At 46.9% G+C, this 21,124-nt stretch overlaps 1 protein-coding gene across 1 annotated transcript in view; it reads right to left on the bottom strand.

Moving 5' to 3' along the window:
• Positions 1 to 5,269: 5,269 nt before the first annotated feature.
• Polr3b (RNA polymerase III subunit B) overlaps positions 5,270 to 21,124 on the bottom strand; it is a 115,231-nt gene continuing 99,376 nt past the window's right edge. Inside the window, exons 26-28 of the mRNA XM_028883626.2 lie at positions 17,362 to 17,475; positions 14,273 to 14,446; positions 5,270 to 6,495 (exon numbers count right to left, since the gene is read on the bottom strand). Coding sequence (XP_028739459.1) covers positions 6,366 to 6,495; positions 14,273 to 14,446; positions 17,362 to 17,475 — 418 coding nt within the window. The 3' untranslated portion in view covers positions 5,270 to 6,365. The remainder of the gene's footprint in view (positions 6,496 to 14,272; positions 14,447 to 17,361; positions 17,476 to 21,124) is intronic.

Below are 21,124 nucleotides of genomic sequence, written 5' to 3'. Positions count from 1 at the left end.
CTCTCTATGGCCTAAGGAGGCCACGTTTGCACTGACTTAGAGAGGTGACCTTGTCTCTCCTTCAAGGGTGGGGACAGGATGGAAAAGAGCAGCTGGGGTGGACCAGCTGAGAGCTTCTCCACATTCAGAAAGGCTGCGGGGTGGCTGGAAGCTCAGGTGGGTCACGGAAGGGAACCTGGGGGCTGAAGTCTGAAAACAGTAGGTGCCCGGAAGCCACGGGGCAGGTTCTGGAGGACAGCTATCCGCCGTGACTCTCCACACAGCGCCTTCTACGGAGGAGCAGGCTGGGAAAGTATCAAGTGGGATGAGGACTAGTGGGAGGGTAGGGCAGGCCAAGAGGACATGGAAGTACAAGTAAGCAGGAAGTCAGTTTCTAAGGTGTTTGAGAGGATGCCTTGGCACCCCTACACATCGCAGGGCTAGCTGGACAGGAGGGTCGGCTGTGCAGCCGTTGCTTTAGCTGGACCTGAAGTTTTGGGTGTCACCAGAACCACCCACAGGGCCACAACTCCTGGGTCTTTATGTTTGGGTACCAGGTTGGAACTCTTGGAGAGTCCCTGGCCTACAAGCATCCCCACTGTGGCAGGCTGCCCCGTCCTCCAGGGCTCTGTCACTAGTATGAGGTGTTAGGTATTCCAGCTTCTCCCAATGCAGTGTCACTGTGAACAAGGCAAAGTCATGCTACCCCTCTAGTTTTACCGAAAGTGAAATTCCTTCCTCGCATCGGACGCAAAGGATTCTGGACCCATCACCTGCCCTAATTTTCTAATATCCCTCCTTCCCTCCATTAACGTGGATGGTTGGAAGCAAACCCGGCTTAGAATTTATTGAGCGTGGAATGGCAGCTATTATGCAGACTTGAAGAGTACTTCACCTCACAACTTAGCCTTATGAGTGAAAAGGTTAGTTCCGCATCGTTTTGGAACTTTCTGCCATGATATCCCAAGACACAGATTTGATTTCCTGCAGCCAATCTGTTAGTGCTTCTGGAGTCTCAAATCAAACTGGTAGCTTGGCTTTGGCAACCAACAATGTACTTCTGGACCGCCACCTCTCACCCCGTTTAAAACTTCCTCTTCAAAGAAGCATGACTTTGAATTCCCACCCATCTCGGCCCCACGGTCTGGTGTAGTAAAAGTCCACCTTGCAGTCGACAAATGAAATACACGTTTTGGTGAGACACACATGGAATCAATCCAGAGAGGAGAGGTGTGACTTTTACAGTTGCTTTTCTGACCATCCATTTCACAGCAGACGGGGCGGAGGCCACGTGGAGGGGCCCAGCCACATGCCCTGAAGTGTTCCGTCTTGTGCGACTCATTACTGCAAATAAAGGTGTTGGCCGAACGGAGCCCATTATGTAGCACCCAACCAGGGCCTCGTTAGGAACGGCGCTCGCTGGCTCCCCACATGGAAGCGTTCTCTGGGCTTCAGGAAACCGCTGCATCTCCAGCGCTGACAACTCACCTCACTTTGATGTCAGTGGTGAGCAGCGGCGATTCCAAGCATGTTCCGACTATCGCTGTCACTCCTCCTGGTTAGGAAGCAGGGCGGCCTGGCCTGCCTGTGTTGTCTGGCCACTGCTGCCTCAACTGTGAACCCAGGGGCCTCAGGACCAGTCGCCCAGTGAGCTTCACTCTTTGTGGGATCTCGGCCTGACGAAGCTCCCTGGGAATCAATGTCCTGCCAAGACACGTGACAAAGGGTGCTGTTCCTGATGAAAACAGCAGACGTGCGTCAGTCTGTTTTGGGCCAGGCATACTCACATATAATCTTAAGAAGAGCCCCAGGGGGTCCTAAGAGCAGGAGGGTGTCCCTGCCCCTCATCAGCTGCAGCACTCGAAGAAGAGTGGCCCGTTCCTCGCCTGGGTAACACAACAGAGCTGGACCTGACGGTGCAGGTGTGGGAGAGCTGACCCTGAGGGTGTGGGAGAGGAACTGGCGCCACCCCTCGCTCACTGCTGCAGGTGAATTAGCATGGACAGTGCTGGAGAGCTCACCTTGGTGGTGAGGACAGCCCTACAGCTGCCAGAATCAAAGTTATGACTTGGCCAGCCCCAACATCCACCCCAGCTATGATCTGATGGAGCACGTGAAGGAACCTGACTGCAGCCCCAAAGCTGCAGGATCTCCACAGCCCAGGGCAACAGCAGGATGTCCAAGGGTCCTAGTGAGGACCCAGCATTGATAGTGCAGTGGAAACCAGAGGCCTCGAACCAGACCAATGACTCTTTGCAACGAACACTGGACACTTGCAAGTAAAGATACATGGACTCACTGTCACATGCAGCTCCCCTGAGATTTTTATTTTTACCCTTAAATTCTGTTTTGTGTGTGTGTGTGTGCAGGGGTGGAAGGTATTTGTGAAGGGACAGGGAAATGAATGGGATCAAGACCCGTGATGTAAAAGACGTATAGAATAATTTTTTTTTGAAAAAGGGAAAAACAAAGAGTCCCTGGATGGTACTATTATCCCTCTATTCTGAAGATGGAAAAGTCAAGGAGCAGAGACAATTTGAGATTGTGTAGCCATGAGGCTGAGCCTGTGTCCTTAACTGCTGAGTTACCTGGTAGGCTTAAAAAAGCATTAAAGAGTAACATAAACCCAATACAAAAATTATATCTTTTTTAAAAACTTACTATTTTGTGTGTGTGCTTATGTGCACATCAGTGCAGTGCCCATAGAGGCCAAAAGAGGGTGCTGGATCATTTGGAGCTGGAGTTACAGGTTGCTGTGAGCCTCCCAATGTGGGTGCTGGGAATCTTGACTGCTGAGCCCTCTCTCCAGTCCCTGAACATGTAATTTAAGGAATTTTACACACACACACACACACCCCTTCATTTCATAGATCAATTCTGCCTAATCTGAACCAAAAGAGTCTGGGAATGTAGCTCAGTTGGCAGTCTGCTTGCCCAGCATGCATGGAGCCCTGGTTGGATCCTCAGCACCACATAAACCAGGCATGGTGGGGTGCTGCAACCCAGCACTGAGGAGGTGTGGGCAGGAGAATCAGAAGCCAAGACCACTCAAGGCCTGGCTGAGCTACATGAGACTATTCCTCCCTGCACCACCAAAGGCCAAAAAGAACCAACAAAATATATAATCTTTGGGGGCTTTTCCAGTAATTAATTTTTTTGAGATGACTGATATTACATGCAGTAGCAATTCATTTTCATCATCCTACAGTGTTCTTCTGTGATGACATACTGTAATTTATAGTATTGTTAGTAGGTAGGGGTTCTGTAAAACCTGGGGCTATGACAATGTTGCAGGGGACACTGACCCCCCCTACATGCACGCACACACATGGTCACACTTACAACCCCACACTCAATCACACCCCCTATACTCTCATTGTTACACACAACACATTCTCACACACATGCATCCACATACACCCCACACACACACACACACAATCTAGGAGTGAACTGTTCTGGTGACTGGGTTTGAATAGGTACTTCCCACATGTCTGCTTGTTCTGTCCTGAACTGTTTCAAATGTCTTGAGGGGTACAACGGACTGAGCAGTTTCCTCAGTCTCCATGCCGAAGCCCTGTCGCTGTGCTGTATCCAGAGAGCAGCCCCTTTAAAGAACTAGTGATGTCGGACAAGTGGCCCGCTAACCAGCGGGGCTGGTGTCCTGAGAAGTGGTGCCCAAGTGTGCTCTGAGTGTGCACCAAGGAGAAGCCACCCGGGGACTCAAGGCGTTGGCTGACAGGAACCTTCGTAACTAAGAAAATAACCCGTCACAGCAGCCTGAGCCGACAGACCCAGGGGACAGTGAAAGTCCCTGAGTCACTCAGCAAGCTTTCTCCCCGTGCGTGCGGGATGTCAGCCTGTCTGGTCGGGTACCTTGGCAACACCCGAGAGTCTCCGCAGCCCTGTGGCTCCGCTGAAGCCTCCGTGAGGGTGAGTCTGGGTGAGTCTGGGTGGCATCGCATGCCACTCCCACCCTTTAAGAGCCCTCAGGGGTAAGGCGCTTGATGGACGGCCTGTAGGAAATCATCCATCTTTACTAAAAATAGGATCTAATTGGTAGCTTTTAAAGCAGGGGCTGAGAATAACTTTAAAAAAATAGACCTGAGTAAGACTGATGAACTGTGGCTTTGGTGTAAGTGCTGGGGACAGAACGGGGTGCTGGGCAAGTGATCCACCACGGCGCTACAGCCCAGCGCTGCTGTCTCCTCACTGACGTTCCCCAACAGCTCACAGTGTGCCCTCTGCTAGCTTTGAAACCCACTGCTTTCCTTGACTGAGGTCAGTTTAGACCCGAAGCCTTCTCAGTGGTGAACTCGGAGCACTGTAGTTTCCTCCACCAGACAGGCAGCGACTCTCCGGGTGATCACACCTCTCATCTGCAGGAAACATCTAAAACACACCACGTCAGGTGAATCGTGGATGAAGCCAAACAGGCCCGGGGTTTTGGAGCTCTTGCCATCCCCTTGTGGTGGTGTGGTCTAGGGAGCCACTTGGCTATTCTGCCCCAGTTTCTTTGGCTGTAATAGGGAGCTAATCACCCTGAAAAGTGCTTCAAGCTTGTGCGCGTGGCTCAGTGTGCATGGGTGTTGTACAACACCCATGAGTTGAGTTTGGTCTGCTCACAGACTGGCCCACCTTCCTGGACTCCACGTTCATCAAGAAGCATGTTCTGCTCCTTCTACCCCAATACAGTGCATCCATCCATCGTACTGAGTGCTGAGCGACATGTCCTGGTGCCAGTACCCAGAACACCGCCTACTCCTTCCAAAGGACCTGAGTGTTCGGTGACAACATGGCCCGGCACTGCGGGCTTACCAACCTTGATGGAGTTGGTGGAATCAAGATCACCGCAGGAAAAAATCCCTCTGTGGACCAAGGAAGCACACAGCCCAAGTACAGTGACGTGGAGGGGCCATCAATATGGAGAAAGGTGAGATGAAGCAGGGAACAGCTGACTCTCAGGGAACACGTGGTGCCTCCTCTGACTTCACACACACTGAAGGAACGCTGCCCGCTCACAGCTCCCTCTGCTTGGACTGAGCAGCTGTTCCGACTTCCACGTCTTTATTGTGAGGGACATAAGATGGGTGAGTCTTCAGGTCAGTGCCTAGTTTGGTCCCTTGGGCCACCTGTCTTAGCCTGGGGTGAGCGGTGGTCTGAAAAGTCCTGGGGCCCCTCAGCCTCTTTTTCACACTGGAGTCTGATCTCTGTCAGTGCCCAGACCTGTCAGTTCTCTCAGGAGCATTTCCATGTGGCACGATGCTGAGAACAGAGCCCGGACCCTTCATTACTCAATGCTTTTGGACTCTTTTATTTTTTAATATAAATAATCATTAGTACAAATACTTATTGGGCTTCAGGGTACAACAGTAGGGAGAATGGACAATTAACATCCTGGTAGGAATGGAAGGGACAAGGATGACCACGTGTCCACACACTGTACCCAGGTATTTTGGAGGTTCAAAATAACTGCCATCTGATATTTAAGGAAGGACATTCTTACAAGGCAGGCTGCACTGATCACATCCCACCAAGACTCAAGTCTCAGTGTGTGAGACTTATGTAACCGCTGGCCCTTCCACGCCCCAGAGAGCCCATGTGTCACCCCTGGGTGTCAGTTTACTTCTCCCAACAAGTCTAACTATCCGTACGTGTGTGGGGCCAGAGGTGGACACTGGGAGTCTTCCTCACCACTCCCCGCTTCAGTTCTTAAGCCAGGATCTGTCACTGAACCTGAAGTGCCCTGATTGGCTACACTGGCTGCAAGCTCAGGACCTGCCTGGCTGCTCCCGACCCCACCTCCACAGCAGCAGACCCACACGGGTGCTAGGTGCATGTCCAGCTCTTATGTGGGTCGCTGGGGATGAACTCGGCTTCATGTTTGCGCCAACAGATACTTTACTGACAGCCAACTTCCTAGTCCCAATTCAAACAACTTTTTACCTCCTGCACATCTGATGAGAAACCAGAGTTCTGTTAACCAGAAGATGTCATGGGGAATTGTAAGGAAGGTTTTTCTAAATCAGTACATTTTAAAATGTAACAACATAAATAAGCCAGGCATGCTTGCTCATACCTGTAAATCCAGCACTTGTGAGAGATGGAGGCAGGAGGATTGAGATGAGCTCAAATCCAGCCTGGACTACAGAGTGAGATTCTAACTCAAATCAAAAGAAAATCAACAGCAGTTCATAACCTCTCTAGCTTGTGTGCCCCTGTGAATCGGCACGAGGCTGTGGTCTGGGGGGCCGGCATCTCTCGTAAATCAAAGCTCTTGGTCAAGGCTGTCCAGTCAGCCTTTTGGAACCCAGAAGGCTGCTGCTCCTCCTCTCAGCTTTTTTTTGACTCTCAGAAGTCACTCAGAGTCCGGCCGTGTCCCATCCTTACTCATTGTACTTGGCCAGTTTCAACCTGGGGATGATGTTCATGGACTGCAGCTCCTGGAAGAGCAGCTTGCAGGCGTACGGGATGCGGAGCGAGGACACGTGGCATGACGACTTGCAGTAGTGGCACCTGAAACCCAAGTCAGCATGCATCAGAGGGGGCGGCAACTAAGGCAACAGTACGCTACGTCCTCTCCCCAGCAGCCCATCCCTGTCAGACACGGACTGATGGCTCCAAAGTTAGAGGGACCTCTGTGGACTCAAAGTCAAGAACGATACAAACCAACCTCTGCAGTTTAAAAGTGTGCAACTTGAGTCCATCCACATTTCTAGGACTTTCTCTTCAAAAGGGAATACATTTGCGTCAAACTGTTTTGAAAGAATCCCAGAAACTGGAACCACCAGGAACTGAGTCAGCTGTTTCTCTGTTGGAGTTTTCAGCTGAATCCACCAATCCACATTGTGTTTGGGGGCATCTCTGTACCACACTGTTCTCTGAAACACACTCACTAAAAAATTCAGTTCCTACCACTGAGGCACGTCAAGTCTGATGAAAAAGAAGCCTTTTAAATAGAGCAGCAGTGGCCTCAGGACTGGTCTATCTGAAAGTATTTACAGTAAGCTATCCCTTGCAAAATATTCCTGAGAAATGTGTATATGTACATGCAAATATTTCCACTTGACCCCTGCAACAGCCTGCATCCCAGCCAACATGCTAGCCACACTATGTCAGATTCTTCGCCCTCTTCTGGTCTCACTCCTAATCTATGACTACAGAAGGCCCCTTGGGGAGGACGTGAGTTGTCCTTCCAGGTTTTCCAGTAGAAGACTCAGAAGAGCGTCCACAGCGAGGCTATTAACAAGACCACAGAGCTGGAGCTCAGAGAACCAGCTGGTTCTCATTCTAGGACATTTATACAGAAGAGTGTTATAGTCACTCAACGTCACAGCAGACTCACAGTCATGGAAATGGGAGATGTTCAGGATACACTGTAGAGTAAAATACTCCATTAGTAAGACAATACCCAGGCTCCCTCAGATGGATTTCTAAGCCCCAAACACATCAAAGGTTTGAAAAGACTTGTAAGATGCAAAAGTAAAGAGGGACTAGAGAGACGGCCCAATGGTTAAGAACACTGGTTGCTCTTCCAGAGGACATGTGTTTGAGGCCCAGCATCCATACGATGGCTCACAACCATCTGGAACTCCAGTCCCAGGGAATCTGACCTCCTCTTCTGGCCTCCACAGACTGCTAGCAGGGAAAGCACCCACTGAAAGGAGAGGGAGAAGAAGCCAGGGCAGGCGAGCCGACTCAGTGGGGGCTTCACCTAGTCTGATGAGTCTGATCCCTAGGTCCCACGGGGGGGGGGACGGGGGACGGGGGACGGACCAAGACCAGCAGATGCAAGCAGGACCAAGACCTGCAACCTCTGTAAGTACCCAATGGCATCTGTAGTTAATACATAAATACAAAAACTAAGAATAAATGTCAAAGAAAAAAACGTATATATTTGGGTGGATGTGATGGTGCATTCCTACGATCCTGTAAGTTTAGCACCTGGGAGGAGAAGCAAGAGGATCATAAGTTCAAGGCCAGCCTAGGCTGTATGAGGTCTTTTCATTTTTTTTAAAGGTTCATGTTTGGATCTTCTTCTATTATCAAAATCTTGAGAGGGTTTACGATTTAAAAAGTAAGTAAAAGCTGAAGAGAAAGGGCAATCAGCCATGCTCCAAGGACACTGCCACTCAATTATACCAGCAGTCATCTCTGGGAGGTGGGAATGTCTGTACCCAGACTTGTAACTTTGAGCAAGGGCTATTTCTACAGCGACTGCTTGCTTTCGTGTGTGTGTGTGTGTGTGTGTGTGTGTGTGTGTGTGTGTGTGTGTGCGCGCGCGCGCGCCATGCAGACCAGGCTGGCTTCAAACTTGCAGCGGATCCCATGCCATCTACCGGGTCCTGAGGTAAGTGTGAGACAGACATCATACTCTTTCCCTTGTTTAAACTTCAGAAAAGCAGAGCAAATACTGGGGATGAGAACTTACATGGTGATAGTGACCTACAGGACAGAACCCCTGGTGGGGGGTCCGGTGGGAGAAAGCTGCACCATCCCCGATGCTGACAGCAGAGACACAGTGATGATAGAAACTTCAGCAATATAAAATCTCTTAAAAGACAGCCCAAAGACTTCTTTAAAGCATTAGAATCAAGACATGTTTTTAATGTGCCTGTGTGGGTCTAAACTATTCAGGAATCATACCCATATACTACTTTAGTTAGATTGGGGAAACAGACTGAACTGGGGTACCTTCTTCCTGGTTTTCCTATCCTGTATATACATGGTGGCTCCAATTTCGGTTAATCTAGTTAAAATTTTCGTATGTGCTGATTCATAGCCTGAATAACCAATTAATCTTCTTAATATAACCATTCAAAACATTCCAATGTTCTTTATTTACACATACATACATATGTAAGCTAATTTACTCTATGGCTGAACTACTTGCAGAGACAGAAACCTGACCAAGAACAATAAAGTAAACTGATCTCTAGGATGAAGACAGCAAGAGGAGGAAGCTGTGGCTGCACCCGAGGCGCATGCCCAGTGCAGCATCCTCCACGAGCTAATTACCTTAATAGGGCTCACTGGTGACTTCTGTCCGGGTCCTCTGAGAAACAACAGTCTTGCTGTAAACCTCCCCATAGCAATGCCTTACTAATGTGCAAGTCACTCACGGGTCCAAGACACTGAACTTCTTAATTACCCAGCCTCCATTGTGTGGCTTATTAAAGGGCAAGAGTCTCCAGCTAGCTGTGCTTCCTCCCTCCCATCAGCTGGGCGCACAGACCAGGTAATGACAGGGCAAATGACAGCATCATTATGCTGCTCAGCCAGACAGCAGCTCATGAAGAGGCAGCCAGACGACAGAATGGGTTAGGATTTTCTTCTGCTGGCAACAGAGTATAAGTAGGGCACTCAAATTAGACATACGGTGTCTTAAGGTCTATGTAGCTACAGATAAAGACTGTCAGACCACATGACCTGATCAAGTCCTTTCAAAGGATAGCACACTGAACGCATGATCAGGGCTGCAATCAGATGAGCTTGACACTAGACAGAAGCAAAGCAGCAAAGGAGGCAGAGGTTTAATGAGATAGAGCCGTCTGTCCAGCCTGATGCCAGCTGTACCCAAGCACCGAGCACAGAGACAAAGGCTTGGGCCTGGGGAACCCGCTTCACTGTTCCTTTTTCTTTCAGAGGAGGGGAGAAATACAAGGAAGATGAAATGAGAACTCTTGTGCCAGACTGAAGGGTTTAAGGATGGGGAACTAGGCTCCAGGCCCCATCCTATAAGGCTATTGCTCTCTGTCTATTTGTTATTCACCACACACTATGCTCTATATGCATTTCAGAAGACAACTGACTTCCTAAGACTGAACAAACCTCATCTCATTGATAGCAAAGGGTAGGCTTATTCTCATAAGAACATCACCAACTCTGTGACCTTAGGGAAAGAATGAAATTAAAAGGGGACACTTTTCCATTGTGTCCAAATTAACAGTTTCTTCATAAACAGGACTCACCTGCTGTGGAACAATCCTTTTCTACACTACGAATATATATTACTCTCCTTGGTTAATAAAAAGCTGCCTGGGTGGTAGCTGGGCAGGAAGTTAGGCAGGAAAGCCAATCTGAGAATGATGGGAAGGAGGGTGGAATCAGGGGAGACACCAGCCAGCTGCCCAGGAAGCAAGACATGTTAAGAAGACAGGAAAAGCCACGAGCCATGTGACAATACACAGATTAATAGAAATGGTTAATTTAAAATGTAAGAGTTAGCTAGTAACAAGCCTGAGCTATCAGCTGAGCATTTATAAATAATATTAAGTAAACATGCCTCTGCCATGAGACTAGACTTTCAGAGAAAGGGGAAGGAGCCAGCACCAGCATGCCATGATCTAAGCTACACAGCAGTTTTTTTGCTCATGCAGACAGAAAAGGTTATAGATGCACAGTAAGGACAGATTCAGACAAAAAGAGCCTCTAAACAGGCCACAGTGTGTTTAAAAATATGTGTAGGCTTGGGAGAGAAAAGAAAAAAAAAAGAATATATACAGTCTTAGATTAAAAAAATATAGTTTTAAAATAATAAAGTCCTTAAAAAGGAATAGAATAAAAATATAATAAGCCACATGAAGATGGAAAACCGAGTCTGGACTATGTGTATTACTGTGTTGTCTTTAAATTTTTTGGCTGCTAAGAGGCCTTGGATTAAAGAAACTGCTATATTAAACCAACTTATATATTTTAAAATTATCTTGACTACAAAATTTAAGTCAAAAGACATATTACTTTGGGGAAGAGGTTATGCTTTTGTTTCTATAGGAAACGAGAGGCTCTGGATTCATTTCAGGTTCAGAAAAAATCAGGTTTGGCCGAGGAAGACCCATCCTCCACACTCCCCCCCCCCAAATCTCCAATGGGAGTGGATGGCCCAGATGATCCAACATCTCAGAGTGCCTCTGTTGCAGTTTCCTATGTGTTCTAAATCCAGAACAGCTTCAAGGTGATTGGCTGAGATGATCCAGCCTCACAAAATATTCCAGTCAGGACTTGATGATAATCTTGAATTTTCTCAAGGGTCCCCCAAAGATTACCAGTGCCCTCAATTAGCAGGATGTAGTCTAGAGGACTATGCCCACATTCCCAAAAATAAATTATGAACGTTTGTCATCCTTTAGGGGGATTGGTTACAAGTTGTTATGGATAATGGTCAGGAAAAAAGCTAAACAAAGGAGATTAGATTCAGGGATCTTGTTCTGAAAAGAAAAGGGGGGGGGGATACAGAAATGATAGGATAAAGGGTAAATTACTGAATCTACCTTTAACCCCCCCCCCCAAAAAAAAAACCCAACTATTAATCTTACATATTTTACACTGGTATAGATTTTAGTTTATTGATACAAATTTAAAGTTAATTTTGTTATTCTGTATGTATTTTTCTACTTTTGTTTAAGGTATTGTGTTTATACAACTCATTTAAAAGTATAATGCATAATTAAGGAATACAGATTAATAACCATCTACAATATTCAAACTTATAGTCATATTAGGTATGTTTTCAAGGTTAAAGAGATATTTAGAGAGATGGTCTTGAAACACTTCAAAGACCTACAGAATATGGCATTTAATATGTTTAATAACCTAAGGCCTTTCATGACAGTGAGACGGGTTTGCTCCTGGCAGCACCAGCCTACTTAAAAGGACATGACGGTTATCAAAGAAACTCCATATGGAGTTTGCTTTCTTCATGGCAAAAGCTAGCCATGTGGGCAGAGAAACTTGCCTCAATTGTGACAGTTACTGACCAAACTGGACCAGCAGGACATAAAAGAAAGTGACTACCATACTATGCCAAGACATGGTAGGACAGTCCTTCATAATTTCCTGCTTTGAGAAAAATCTGTCAGCTATACTAGGCCTGTGGGCCAAAGACAGATGCCCCAATGTTACAGAGGAACTTTAAGTGACTGTCCAGGCAGCGAGATGTCCCTGTCATTAGGTAACATTTCACCCTTTTGGGGGTCTTTGATACAGCTGAAGACTAGATAGGCTAGTTACAGTTTTTCTTGGTTACGATAAAAGATAAATTAGATACAAAACTTTAGACTCACCAAGATAAGATAGATAATTAAGTACTTTTTCTAGTTTTGCCAAATGCTAATGGTTTGGATATTATTACTGTAATTTGTACTTAATCACTGATTTTGTTGTATATAGTTTTACTTTATTAAGGTTAAAACCTTCCTTTTTAATTAGACAATAAGGGAGAAATGCTATAGAACAATCCTTTTCTACATTATGAATATGCATTACTCTCATTAGTTAATAAAAAGCAGACAGGTCAGTAGCTAGGCAGGAAGTTAGGCAGAAAAGTCAAACTGAGAATGATGGGAAGAAGGAGGGCAGAGAGGGGAGACAAGGAAGCAAGACATGCTAGAGGACAGGTAAAGCTACGAGCCACATGGCAATACATAGATTAATAGAAATGGGTTAATTTAAATGTAAGAGTTAGCTAGTAATAAGCCTGAGCTACTGGCCGAGCACTTACAATTCATATTTGGCTTCTGAATGGGTGGGAGAGAAACATCTGACTACACTCATCAATTCATCTACACTACAATCATAAAATAATCTCTTAAAAGGTTTGTTACCAAGCTAGCAAGTATATATTGTGCTCTAAGAAGTCCCTTTGCTCTTTAAAAAAAGACAAAAAACAAAACATTTACTCTATTTATCTACCATTTGTTTGTATTTATCTACCATTTGTTTGTATGTGTGTGCCTGTGTATGTCTGCAGGCCTGTGCGTGCCACCGTGCACACCTGGAGGTCAGAGGACAATAGGTGAGATTCTACTCTTTCCCATGCGGTCCTGGGGCTGGAACTCAGGTCATCAGGTTTGCATGCACCTTTACTTTTTTTCTCTTTCTTTTTGTTTTTTTGAGACAGGGTTTCTTTGTGTAGCCTTAGCTGTTCTAGAACTCGCTCTGTAGACCAGATTGGCCTCAAATGCACAGAGATCCACCTGCCTCTGCCTCCCGAGTGCTGGGATTAAAGGCGTGCGCCACTGCCACTGCCACCACCGCTTGGCTGCACCTTTACTTTCTAAGCATCTTGCAGGCCTGGCCCATTGCTGATTCCTGACCTGCCTGATCTAACCAAGAAGTGGCAGCTTATAAAGAAAGGCAGAAAGTAAGACTGGAGAGAGGAAAAGGTGACCATGCGTTCCTCAAACTCCAGCAATGACTGCTCACTTAGCTTCACACTGAGAAAGAGGGGCTCTGGGTAGGGCCAATGAGGGGGGTAGGATATCATGGCTATTCTCCATCCGTGGAACGTCTATCTTAGACACTGCGATGGATCAGAGGGACCACAGAGGGACCACAGGCTCTGTCAGTGACCCGGGGACTGCAGGGCTGCAGACCCTGATACCCCTAAGCAGATCTTTTTGTATGCTGGTGGCAGTGGAGTGATTACAAACAAGAAAGGTTCTACAACTATACAAAACAAATAACCCAGGGAACATCACCCATTAAGATGGCTTTTAGACACTCGACTGTACATGGAAATAAAAAACTTTATAAATTATATAATGAACTTATTGGTTAGTTCCACAATGTGAGGGGTCAGTTAGCAGTTACATTTTCATTGAGCATCTACAGGTGCAAACGGGAGAGTGCATCTGTGAGACAGACAGAATGCAGGGAGCAGCCGGCATGTCTCCTTCCTACCGTTCTTCTGGACCCAGAGCTGCATCTGACACAGCAGATACTGAATGCATGCTGGGTGAGCAGCTGAGACAGAGACTGTCTGTGCAGCATGGAGTGGACAGTCCAGGGCACTTGCCATGGGGGGGGGGGGTGCAGTACACACACCAGGTCTTTGTCCTAGCTTTGTTACTGTTTGTAAGATACGGGGTAATCTGGCTTTTGGGGTCTAAGATTACCAATATGGATCTTGATACAACTTCCCCTAAGGGTTTTGTTTGTTTGTTTTAAGTTGCAATTCTAGTTATGGACGGATGGTTGTAAGCTACCATATGAGCACTGGGACTGAACCCAGGTCCTGGAGCAACAAGTGCTTAACCATCTCTTCAGCCCCTGCAATAATATTAAAATTAGGAGAAAATCTGTCCTACTTAGGAGCTTAAACTACAGCAGTATAAATACAGCATTAAAGACACAACATACAAACATCTACTCATGGGGATGTTTGGACAAGTGGGGGCACACACATGATCACAGGCAAAGACTACAGAGTATGTTGAGTCTGGTCATGGACAGTTCTTGGGCCACTACCTAGCCAAGGGATGTGGTCTGAGAGATGTGGTGTCTATCCACTTACCAGCCAGAATATCCCAGGAGTCCACACTGCCCACAGACATCAACCTCAAAGGCATCACTTGAGATCATTAGTCTCTCCAGCAAAAGCATACTTGCTCCATAGCCGATTAAACAATCACGTTCCATTTCTCCAAGACGCAAGCCACCATCACGAGATCGCCCTTCAGTGGGCTGCCTTTGTAGTAAATGAGCAGACATGCATTAGACAAGGAAAATAGAGGCAGCGTCACACACTGACCAAAAGCAAGGCTTTTGAGCAGGCCCTTCCGCATCTGAACCACATCAAACAGTGACCTGGAACTGCTCGGTCTCTGAAGAGCTTCCAGAGAGCAAGCTAGTGGCTATCACTGTGAAAAAAACATAACTATAGGCCGGGCTATGGTGGCACACACCTTTAATCCCAGCACTTGGGAGGCAGAGGCAGGCGGATCTCTGTGAGTTTGAGGCCAGCCTGGGCTACCAAGTGAGTTCCAGGAAAGGCACAAAGCTACACAGAGAAACCCTGTCTCGAAAAACAAAACAAAACAAAACAAAACAAAAAAACCCCCCATAATTATATAGTCCTTATCATACAACATACCACTATAGCCATAATATAAAAATATATTGTTTACATAATTCCCCAATCCTAATGTTAGCATTCATTACTCTCACATCATGGTCACTGCTATTAGGCTAGTATAATGCCTTTGAGTATTTTCAGAGATGCCTTAGTTCTCTGTTACTTAGAGAAAAAGAGACTTAGACGATGAAGAAACATAGGTCTCCAGTAGCTCCTGCAAGGGCTCTGTGCTGCTTAGCTTTTGTGAACTTGCTGAGAACCTCTAGACCCACCCAGGGAACAGGGAATGTCAAATGAAGAACTGCCTCCATCAAATTAGACTGTGCACATGTCTGTGGACCATTTTTTATTTTTTTAATTGCTGATTGATGTGGGAGAGCCCAGCCTGTATGGACAGGGGAAGCAAGCCAGTAAGCAGTGCTCCTCTGCGGTCTCTGCAGTTCCTGCCTTGGCTCCCCTGGGGGATGACTGTAACCTGTAAGCCAAATAAACCTTTCCTCCCCAAGTTGGTTCTAGTCAGTATTTTATAGCTATAGCAGAAAGCAAACCAGAACAGCCCCACAGCCTGCTACTTCCTTGATGGACTCCCCATGACACAGAGAACACGGTGCCTCCCAACATATGCTGAAATGGTCATGCTGCTTGTTGTTATAGCTGAATGTTACCAAGAGAAATCAAATGAAGAGCAGATTATTTGACAGAAAAAGCTACAAATGTGAACTAAAAAAGCTAACTAAAAGGTCTGGAGGAGCACTCCATGGAGGAAACTTCACCATGAACACAACCTTCCCCATTTTTATCTGCTGGCAGATGCACCATGGACAGGCACTCTCTCCACTGGAGATGGCTGGACAGGTGACGGTGGTTATCTACATATGGGCGGTCTCCATGCTTGCACTTCATCAGCCTGAGATAACTGACTATAGTCAACTGTCCCAGACAAGCTCCATGTTGAAAAGGGACACTATAACTGATCAGAAGGGACAACACCTGGCCCCTGGCGGTCTTACTGCTCAGGCAATAACTACCTAGAGAATCTTAGCTCTTCTTCCCTTTTCGTCTTTAAAAACATTTAAAGAAGATTATTCTATCTTATGTATGAGTGTTTTGCTGCACGTATGTACACCATGTGTGTTCCTGGTGCCTTCAGAGATCAAAAAAGGGTGTGGGATCCCCTAGAACTGGAGTTATAGATGGTTGTGAACTACCATGTAAGTGCTGGCAATTGAATCCAGGTCCTCTGCAAGAGTAACAAGTGCTCTTAACCACTAAGCCATCTCTCCAGACCCTTTCCAGCATTTTGAAGCATACACACACACACACACACACACACACACACACACACACACACACACACATCTATAATTTTAATAGGCACTGCATCTGTTCAAGTTATGCTCAAGACTGAGTTTGGCTTTCAAAAAGCAAAGCCAAATGGTGGCTGCCCCATTTTCTTCCCATTTATCCAGTGAAATGAGATCAGTGAAAATGATCAGTGAAAATGAGAGGCCCAGACAGCCATCAAACATCTGTCATGTGCCTGGTATTCGGTCTGTAGTACTATCACTCTGTGAAGTAGGTACTGCCATCCGTGACGAGGACTTTGGGGAGATAGGATCCGGAGGCAGCCTTACCCATGGAGCACCTCACTGCCTTTGGTACAATTTTATTTTCCCCAATCTCTTTTCTCTGCATGTTGAACCTATGGAAATAGACCTACACTACAGAAAGCCGTTCACCACAACACTGACAACAGGCTCTGAGCTGACTGGCCTGTGGCTCTGCCGATCTTCCCTCCTGGAGTAACCGAGTGTTTACCTTCTTTTAGGTTTTACAGGAGCTTACAGCTAGGAGACTTTGAAATTTTAGAGAAACTTTGAATTTTTAAAGACCATGGAACTTTTAAAAGGTGGGATGTTTTATATTGTGATATTGATATTAATACTAAAACAACATCCTTGGGACAGATGAGAAAGTAAAAGTTATGGTTGAAGTTCACAAGGGATCAATTGTGCTGGCTACTTTTTTGTTTGTTTTTTTTCCAACATGACATATGCTACAGTCTTCTGAGAGGAAAGACCTCAATTGAGAAAATGCCTCCTTAAGACTGGCCTGTAGGCAAGCTTGTTGGACATTTTCTTGATTAATGGATGATGTGGGAGGGTCGGCGCTCACTGTGGGTGGTGATGTTCCTAGGCAGGTAGTCCTGAGTGGTATAAGAGATCAGGCTGAGCAAGCCATGAGGAGCAAGATAGTAAGCAGCTCTATGGTCTCTGCTTCAGTTCCTGCCTTGAATTCCTGTCCGGGCTTCTGTCAGTGATGAAGTGCCGCCTGAGAGTCATAAGAATTCTCTCCTGCTCAAGCTGCCTTTGGTCATGGTGTTTTTAATCACAGCAATAGAAAGGGACTAAGGCAATGTGTCTAACACACCCAAATGTGGATATCTTAAGGGAAACAGGAGTTTTGCTGGGACTGTTTATCCCACAGACAAGCGTCCGATGACTTGACTGCAGCATCACTTCCCTTACCTGGTGAGCACGGCGCGTGGTCCCCGGGCCCGGGCGTGCATCTTATCCAGCACCATGTGCTTCAGCTTCTGGTAGTACACGGGTCCAAAGTAGATGTACGCTTCTAAGGGCTCACTGAAAGAAGTCAGCACTGGGGGTTAAGAAACAGTCTGGATAACCCAACAGCCTTCGCATGCCTCTGCACCAGGAGGTCCTTGCTGTTTTCTCAGAGACTTAGGACAACTGTGAGGCTGACCCTCAGTCTAGAGTGGATGAAAAGGCTAGACCAAACCCACAGGCGCACTAGCACTGTGTGAGCAGATCACGCCCTCACAGGAAATGAGCTGTCAACAGGATGGCCCTCTTTATCACCACCTGTTTCACCAGGACATCGTTTCCTGGTGTGTTAGCTCCTGGCTGATCTTACTTCTACTCTCACCCCTAGACAACTGGTCTACCAGAACAACCAGGGCGTGTCCTCCTAAAGTGGAAATCACAGCAGGTCATTCTACTCTAAAATTCCCAATGTTTTCTCTTCTGAATCCCATGTTGCCAAAATTGAACAAGGCTATCATGGCAAACATACTAAACCTTCCACCTCAGACCACCTCCCTCAGACGTGTGCTAACAGTGGTCATCTGGCAGGTATATGCACGTGCCTGTCAACAGTGATTCCTTAGAGGAACTTTCTGGAACATCTTTTCTTTCTTTTTGTTTTGAGACAAGGTCTCACCACATGGCTTAAGCGGCCCTGGGACTTGCTACATAGCCTAGGCTGGTGTCAAACTTATACTCTCTTGGCGCCCCCTCCTATGTGCTAGGATTCCAGATGTGAACCTTCTGAGAGAAGTCCTCCTCCCTTCCTCTCCACCTCTTCCCTCCCCTGTAGTGTACACAGCACCTCTGTGTGGCAATCACTGTTTGTCTCTGTTTACTGTCTGGCCTTCCAGAAGAAGGCAGTTCTTTGTCTCCTTTGCACAGTGGCTCCTGTATCTGTACTGCCTGCATACACCTGGTGCTCAATAAATGTCTGTACATAACTTATTCCACTAATGAATAACTATAGAAAGAATCTCAAAAGTAAGTGAGTATGTAAGTGCTCTGACAGGGAAAAAAAGTCTTATCTGAAGCAAACAGCCAGGAAATGAAAGCCTTCCACAAAGCCTTCCAAAATCTTTTGCCTTCTTCAAGTGTACTTCCTCAAAGGGAAGAAAGTACTCTCCAGTACTTTTTAGTCCATCAACATAGCAGGCTGGGAGCACTGTGTCTCATTTTTGAAGATGCAGAAACAGGCCCAGTGAGGTTAGGTAAGAACGAGAGAGTGGTGTGACCAGAACTCAAACCTGGTGCTCTCTCTGCCTGTCACACTGGCCTATCTGAAAAACAAGTTCACTTTGAGTAAAGCATGCTGTCAAGTGGGAAGAGCAAAGGAAGCCACACACTACAGAAAAGCAGCTGCCGACTTTGGCCCAGATTGCCTGGTCCAATTCCAAAGCACCAGTGTCTGAGCAAAGGCTACTGTAGTTACTGGGCCACTCCATGAATTTCAGCACAGTGAGACCCCAGGAAGTCACGGTGGAGAGGAAGTCACGGTGCAAGGGCTTTGAGAGACCTTGCTCTTGTTCCAGTCTCTCATGGATGCACCACAACCTTTCCAATTCAGTTTCCTTGCATCAAGGTGGTCAGCCAAGGGTCTTTCCAGTTCTAGTAAATGACTCCAGTTCTCAGCAATGATAACTCACGGTAGAATTTATGGACATCCGTTACCCAGTGCTAGTCCACATCAACAGAGTAAAGCCACAGGCAATTCCTACTTCTAGCTAAGATCAGGAACATGGGTGAGAGCAGGGAGGACATTTGCTGGTCCTGGGGAGATCTGAACAGTGCTCCTCAAGCTCTGGCATGGAGGGCAACGACAAGGAAATGAAAAGTCCACGTGGTGCCAAGGGAAGCATGTAGACTACAGCCGTCCACAGCACACAGCTGTAGCTTATGCCAACCTTTCAGTGCAGCTATATTTAGGAAGCTGCACTGAATGGGTCCTATGGTTTTGTACAATCTCTGGACAATATTATTTCTGAGTAGAAATGAAGGTGATAGGTTTAGCAATGATTATGTTTTTTGAAATGGATCCCTAACTATTTAACTAAATCATACTTAAGTGAAGCAGACTGTTAAATTTTTTCTAAAATGAGATTTTGGTTTTTTTTTTTAACATCTCAAGAATGATTTACCCAAAGAAATCTGTATTGTTACCACCTGGACAAGTCATTTTAAAAAGTACTCCATATCTGCAGCAGAAGTGGATTTGGGGCACTTCCATCACTTCTGGAGCATTTTTTGAGTATTGCAGTTAAGCAGCATGCTCTCCCTCACACATGCTTCAGCTGAGCTGCACCCGTGTTCAGGTGGGTTTCAACCCAAGGGTCGCTACAGAGACTCCCTGACTCCCTGACTGTGTGTCCCTGCAGGAGTGCACGACCCAGAGGTCACTACAGAGACTCCCTGACTCCTGACTGTGTCCCTGCAGGAGTGCAGTGCACTGGTTCAGAAGCCCTTGGGTCTCACACTTGGGTCCCGTGGAGCAGCAGCTAGTGTTGTCTACTGCCGAATCATCCCTGGGGCCCCTGGCCTAGGGTTTTATCTGCCACAGGGTACGAAGCAGCTGATTTGCTCTGAGTTCCAAGACCTCATCATTCACAATAATTGCATGGACGTCTATCTGTCAGAGATGACAGGCCCTTCACTCTGTCTTCCCAGCCTCACCTCAGCTGGACTATAAGCTGGGCTGGCACCTACCAGTTCTTGGGATTTACTCGGAAGGGTACTTTCCTTGTAACATGTTCTCTAAACAGCAGGACAGCTTCGGTCCCTCCACATCTTACCCACCCTCTCACTGTTCCCTTGTCTTCATGTGCTGAGAGCGAGTTCTTCTTGTCAGCATTTCCCACCCAGCTGGCATTGCCGGAGCACCTGTGCTAGGTTCTGGAGACAGAGTAACAGAGCCAGCTTGCTCTCCCAGCTGGGTGAAGGACAACAGTACCATGGACATGTCCGGTAGTGATGACTGCCATGGTGTCCCAGCTGGGTGACAGACAAGAACATCATGTCCGGTAACAATGACTGGAGAGCAGTGAGGCAGGAAACGGCAGTACTAGGTTGGGTTTTCCTTGGGTAATCAGTGGGCAGAGGGTGAGAGACCCAGGCATGGAGTGCTTGGTAAGCATGCACGAGGCTCGGGGTTCAATGTTCAGCACCACAGAACAAAACCAAAATCCTCAAAGCCAAAGCAAAGTAGATAATCTGTGTAAACAACCAAGCAGCCTGCCTCCACCAGGCAGTCACTGGGGCCTGCCACTGTTCCATGTCTAATAATGACCCGTATGATCAGCTTTGTGACTTAACTGACTTCGATCCCATCAAAGCCTGGCACACGGCAGGTGTTTAACACAACGTACTGGTGTGAGCACTGGCCCCAGGCTGGGGGACAACCCCGCATCCTCGGCAGTCAATGTATTCCACAGAAGAGCACAGAAATCCGGCCTTGTTGAACAGACTGACTGTCTTACCAACCAATGCAAGTCGTCCTCAATGACCTTTGCTTTCCTTTTAGTTTTTTTGAGTCAGGGTTTCTCTGTGCAGCCCCGACTGTCCTGGATCTCGCTCTGTAGACCAGGCTGGCCTCGAAAGCAACGACCCGTTTCTTACACCTTTCCTTGTACTAGGTTTCCTAAAACATCGAAGCTTCATTGCTCCAGACTACGGAAGTCTTGGAATTTCACAT

Source organism: Peromyscus leucopus, chromosome 18 (assembly GCF_004664715.2).
Source record: "Peromyscus leucopus breed LL Stock chromosome 18, UCI_PerLeu_2.1, whole genome shotgun sequence".
NCBI lineage: Eukaryota > Metazoa > Chordata > Mammalia > Rodentia > Cricetidae > Peromyscus > Peromyscus leucopus.
This window is presented reverse-complemented; position numbering and strand designations above follow the sequence as displayed.